This window comes from Chiloscyllium plagiosum, chromosome 19 (genome assembly GCF_004010195.1).
Source record: "Chiloscyllium plagiosum isolate BGI_BamShark_2017 chromosome 19, ASM401019v2, whole genome shotgun sequence".
Taxonomy (NCBI): domain Eukaryota; kingdom Metazoa; phylum Chordata; class Chondrichthyes; order Orectolobiformes; family Hemiscylliidae; genus Chiloscyllium; species Chiloscyllium plagiosum.
The window spans coordinates 36,207,525-36,213,444 of record NC_057728.1 but is presented as its reverse complement, the minus strand read 5'-3'; the positions used below and the strand labels follow the sequence as shown (position 1 = coordinate 36,213,444).

Sequence of the window (5,920 nt, the reverse complement as noted above, 5' to 3'; positions counted from 1 at the left end):
GATAGGATAAATAGACAAAGTCTTTTCCCTGGGGTGGGGGAGTCCAGAACTAGATGGCATGGGTTTAGGGTGAGAGGGGAAAGATATAAAAGAGACCTACAGGGCAACTTTTTCATACAGAGGGTGTTATGTGTATGGAATGAGCTGCCAGAGGAAGTGGTGGAGACTGGTACAATTGCAACATTTAAGAGGCATCTGGATGCATATATGAATAGGAAGGGTTTGGAGGGATATGGGCCAGGTACTGGCAGGTGGGACTAGATTGGGTTGGGATATCTGGTTGGCATGGATGAGTTGGACTGAAGGGTCTGTTTCCATGCTGTACGTCTCCATGACCCTATGACTATGCTATGATACATCTCAGAAGCATGTGGAATTTGAATGCAGACTTTCTGATCCAGAGGTAGGGACACTACCATTGTGCAGATATAGTCCTCCAAGTTTAGTGATTTTACATACGTAAATGACATCAGAGGCTGCATCTTTAATAGCCACCCAAGGTTTCCTCTGGTGGTACAAATGCAGCTGGTGTAGCAAAATGAAGGCATTATGACTGCTATTAGCACACCAGAACTAGACTTAACCATTGCTCAATTCACCATCCCCCATTCACTCCTCTACCAATAATCAGCATTCATAACTTTAAATTCATAGAATCACCTCCTACATTTAACACTGCTCCAATCCTTGCTTTGCATTGGAAAACATGAAGAAAGCCTTTGTTCAATGTTATGGTGAATGGAGTAATTCACCACTAATGTGATAGAACATGGTGCCTATTCTTTCCAGCGTGGAATAGTAACCAACTTGGTTTGCACCTTGTGGACCCAACCCCTGACCCAACACAATGTCAAACTTCTACTGCAGGACAAGCAACTGCACCCCACCACAAATGTGATGTTCAAATGCCACAATGGAAACTCATACTCCAGGGAAGTTAAGAGATTAGATTGAAATCTAATGACCACCCTGAGGTGGAGAAAATGACACTGGTTCTACAGAGAACAGGTCTGCTGATTTCTCTCAGGTTCACAGCATTCACTCTCCCACCTTGTCACGACATCTGTGTTTCCACTGCTACCGTTGGTCAACCAGCCAAGCTGGAACAGAGATCCGGAGCTACTTATTGAATGTCAGTAGCTTCCCACCAACCATGGTGCATCTACTGTAGCAGGAGGATTACAACAGGCTTTTAGTTTTGAATTATGGTCAATTGGTTTCTGTGATGGTTGGTGTAAGACAGGAGAGTGTTTATGGGAAAATGTAGTTCGAAACAGCAGCCAGATGAGCTGATGACAGAAAGCACAATCTGGAATGGGTCATCTACGTTGTCCCCTCCTCAACTGCCCACCATTCGGACAGTGGCAAAGACTGCCCAATCATAGCATGGTGCAATATATAGCAGACTTACATACTGATACTTACACTGTTCATTAATGCAAGGCAACACCACAGCAATTCAGGCTGCTGTGAGAATTCACCATTAGAGTCATAGAAATGTATAACCTGTCCGTGGTTTCCTTTATCACATTTCATGTCAGGCAGAACAGATTTCACTGTACGCATACTCACAGGGAAAGTGCACTTCAGCCATGAACAATGAGGATTGTCCTGCCACTCAGTAGCCACCCTTAGTTTGCTGTGGTGGCACAAATGCAGCTGGTGAGCAGTGGATACCAGAAAATTCACTGGCTATGGTTACACGCTAGCTGTACGTTGAGAAATCACCTATGGTTTTGCTTATTTTGCTATTGCTTTGTACTACATTGACATGTGGCACCTGTAAAGTGATGTCGATGCAGTCAGTGACATCACGGGAAGCCCTCAGTTCTACCAAAGCTGTGTCCTGTCTCCAATTTATGGTTCCCAAGATGAGCAAATAACAAAGTTAATCCTCTTTCAGCAGAGATCCTCAATGACCTCCTTATGTAAAAGTGGATGGCAAACTGTGAAATGTTGCAAGTATAAAAGGAGTCTGTTGCTCAAAATGTTGTAGAAATATGATCTTTTTCCTGCTCAGAGATTGCGATTTTGGCTGATGTCTCAAACATTGTTCTTAGATAAGGTTCAGGTTGAAGAATTATTCCTTAAATATCCTGGTTGTATATACAGCTTCTTACTGAGAACACTACTCCACTGTCTCTTCCTTCTTCTTAAGCACTTTTTTATATTCTGTATGGCCTTGGTTCAATCTCTCAGTTGTGCTATGTTACAGGGTGCAAATGGTTTCTGCAGCAAAAATGGCTTAGTATTAACCCCAAAAATGCCTGCAGCCTTTAGCAGCTTTACCTAACTCCAGGATGTTTAATGCATTTGTAAAGTTGTTGGATAGCCAATAGAAATCAATCAGTAACTAATCTTTAAATAATACTGGCAGGAGTAGGAAGTCTCTTGTGGCACTGCGGTCATGTCTTGACCTCTGGGCTCAGAGGTCCAGATTCAAGTCCTACCTCCTCCAGAGGTGTGCCATAGCATCACTAAACAGGTTGATTAGAATCTTTTTTTCAGTATGTCCTGCCCATTGTTTAACACATGTCCAAGCTGTAAGTAATCAAGAGAAAACACATGTTGAGTGGTGCACTATGCTGGATAGGGTGAATAGCCAAAGTATTTGTTGGGGAGTCCAAAGGTAGAGGGTAAAGGTTTAAGGTGAGAGGGGAAAGATTTTTAAAAGACCTGAGGGGCAACCTTTTCATGCAGAGAGTGGAGCATATATGGAATGAACTGGACAAAGTGGCAGAGGTGGGTACAATTACACCATTTAAAAGATATTTATTTGGACAGATACATGGATAGGAAAGGCTTAGCATGGATGAGTTGGGCTGAAAGGCCTATTTCCATGATGTATATCTCTATGACTCCCATAACTGATATCATTATCAACCTGTTCTATATATGTCTGGTGAATACTGGTCATATACAAGTGGTAATGTCCAAACTGAGATTGTGTCCAGACCTTTCTTGGTGAATGTGTCATGCACATAAGATGTCATTTTATTTGCCAAAACAGTGGCTGCTACTGAGCCCAACTTCACAACTAATGTGAATTAAAGTAAATCAGACAAATTGAGGGGGGGGGGGGGGGGTGTTGGGGGGATGCGGTGGAAATGGGGCAGAGGAGGAATAGAATGAATTACAACAGATTTATATATTCTATTTTTGTTGGCACATTTCAATATGTCACATCTATCAAGCTACATAATGACGTCCACAGATGTGAGAGGTGTACTTATGGCCAATATATCCTAATTTAGTCATGTAGTGATCATCTTTATCATTAACCAATTCCCTTCATTTTTAGATAAGGAGACACTTTACAATGCTTTAAAACACCTTCTAAAAGCCAAGTAAGTTTCATATGTTTCAAAGAATCATGCATAACAGAAACCAAACTATATTGTAAAGAACTGAGACGAATAAACCAGATTCAACTTTTACTGAAGTTTGAAAAATTAAAAGTGAAATATAACAATATACTCATGATACTATGTTGAAAAATTATAACTGTTGTATAATACAATTTAATTCTTCCCTGAAATTTGGACCCAAGGAGTTTAAATGCTTTCATTTCTTTTTCTCACTATTATACTAAAAATGGTGGAGATTCTTAACATCCAGGAAACTGAAATATTAGCTTGTGGAAATATCCAAATTAAGATCACAATTATTAAGCACACATTGATTTTGATATGTCTCACGTTTCCTTTTCCTCATTTTCTTCAAAACTTCTATAAACTAGTTAAACATGGCTTCCTTTTCCATTATTTGATAGCTAGAATATTAAAATAAGACACTAGGAATTTGGTTTATTGGACAGATCAAGAATTTACTTTTATTCTGCAATTTCATGCCCTCACGACATGTCAAAATGCTACATTCTGGCAATTTTAATGTTGATTTGTAGTTCTTGTCATCACCATATAGCAAGTACAGATAAATGATCGATGAATTTGTTTTACTGGTGGTATTAATTACACATCAACTCTTGTAAGCCTAGATTGTAGATTGAAGTTCCCCTCTACAGACTTCAGTACAAAATTTAGGATTATACTCTTGTGCAAACACACTGGGGAAGAGCAGTACTGTCAGAAATGCACTTTTCAATTATAGATTAACAGTAGTCTTGTCTGACCACTTGAGTTGATGTAAAATCCCTGAGGTGCAGAGTTCTCCCTGATATCCTCAATGAACATCTAAAAGTGGATTACCTGAAAAGTATCAGAATACTCTTTATATGCCTTTGTTACACATTAATTAGTTGCAACAGTTCACAATGACTACACATAATAAGTGCTTTCCAGCAATTAGCTGGAAAGTGCATTGGGACACCCTTAGGTTATGAATACAGGTTTTATCTTAGCCACATGAATCAGCACTTAGTTTGATGTCTCATTTAAGATGTTGCACTTCTGGTGCTACACTGTCCCTGAGGTGCAGCACTAAAGGGAACTGCCTAAAGGGAAATGCTCAAATCCTGAAGCAGACCTTGACCCCACAATATGCCACTCAGGTAAACCAACATGGTATGAATGACTAACAGATTGAAAACGACGCAAGTGATTAACAAATAGAAAGAAAAGGGAGTTACTAATAACTGGAAAAAAAGTGAAGTAACCTAAAGTCAGAAGAGGATACTGCACTATTGAGGGCAACTGCAGTTGACAGTTTTATTTCAATCTCTTCCGTTTCAAAGGTAGCTCTTTTGCACGTCCATGAGTAGAAAAAAAATGTGCTCAAAAAGCTACAACAATCCTCTCAAGGTCCTGCAATACTTTCCTGACAGCCCATTCACCATCAATCTAGCGACTCAGAGCTTCTCTTAGTATATATGCTGTCGCCGGCATTTACAACATATTCACCTATCGCGGAGGTAGAAACATGTTTTATTCAATAAAGTCAAGCAGAACGACCAACTGGGTGTAGTCCCCTTCCTTGATCAGATAAGACTGAGAGGTTCCAGGGCGTTTTCATCGCGGGGATAAAACAAAATGCTCAATCCTCCTACCTTTTTCACTTTGTTTTCCAAATCCATTTTTTTTTCGCCTGTGTTCAAGGAGCTCGCCTCCCCTGTCAGGATGAAAGGGATCAATGACTTTCTTTCTCTTTACAATGTTTCAAAGCACTTCCGCTCCATTACAGCCCATTCTTGGCATAACAAATCAGAAAGCACGAAAAATAATGCACTCACCAATGGCAATTGACCGGGACAAAGAGTTGACCAATAAAGTTCAGACGAATTGGCCCAGCCAATCAGTTTCTGGTTGAAAGCACCAATCGGCTGGGGCTCTGTGTGTGGACCCAGTGAGAGTAAGATGTACTCTGTCTTTTCCCAGCACGTCCCATTGACTAAAACCCAGTGCTAGTGTTATAATGTGCTGTGGGAGTGGGACAGGGAATCCTTATATTTTTGAAAGGGAGGGTCGTCTAACGCTGTTTGATGACCTTCCTGTCCGGCGCTTTGGGAAAGGTTACTATTTCAGAAGCAGCGCTATATAAACGCAAGTTGATGAGACAACACAAAGCCAGCCAGCCCCAGCAATAAGCAAGAAACAGCCTGGCACTGAATTAACTTCCTGTTTGGTCTTTGGGTGAGCTGTGTCACACAGTGTGGAGGTGTTAATTCGATCAAGACTGTCGTTAAAAGTCTTGAATCTGGTATCTGAGTTCTTTTCAAATCCGAAAAGTGCGAGGTGAATGCTGCACAGTTGTGCTAATAGGTAGGGGGGGACTATTTTGGTCTCCTGTTCCTGTTCCGAGCTGGATTTGGACAGCAGCACGATCAAAACTGGAGCAGGATTGGGAAATAAAAGTTCGAGAGCTGTAATATGGAAAATATCCAAGAGTGGCATTTGGGTGTGCTTCATTGGCAGAGAACCTAAGTGCAGTTAGGATAACCCATATGAAAGTTCAAATTATTCCT

General features: G+C 40.8%; 1 protein-coding gene across 1 annotated transcript in view; it reads right to left on the bottom strand.

Moving 5' to 3' along the window:
• tes (testis derived transcript (3 LIM domains)) overlaps positions 1 to 5,207 on the bottom strand; it is a 51,903-nt gene extending 46,696 nt beyond the window's left edge. The window contains exons 1-2 of the mRNA XM_043709558.1: positions 5,189 to 5,207; positions 5,006 to 5,067 (exon numbers count right to left, since the gene is read on the bottom strand). Of these exons, the coding sequence (XP_043565493.1) occupies positions 5,006 to 5,032 (27 nt within the window). The 5' untranslated portion in view covers positions 5,033 to 5,067; positions 5,189 to 5,207. The remainder of the gene's footprint in view (positions 1 to 5,005; positions 5,068 to 5,188) is intronic.
• Between the last annotated feature and the right edge of the window lie 713 nt (positions 5,208 to 5,920).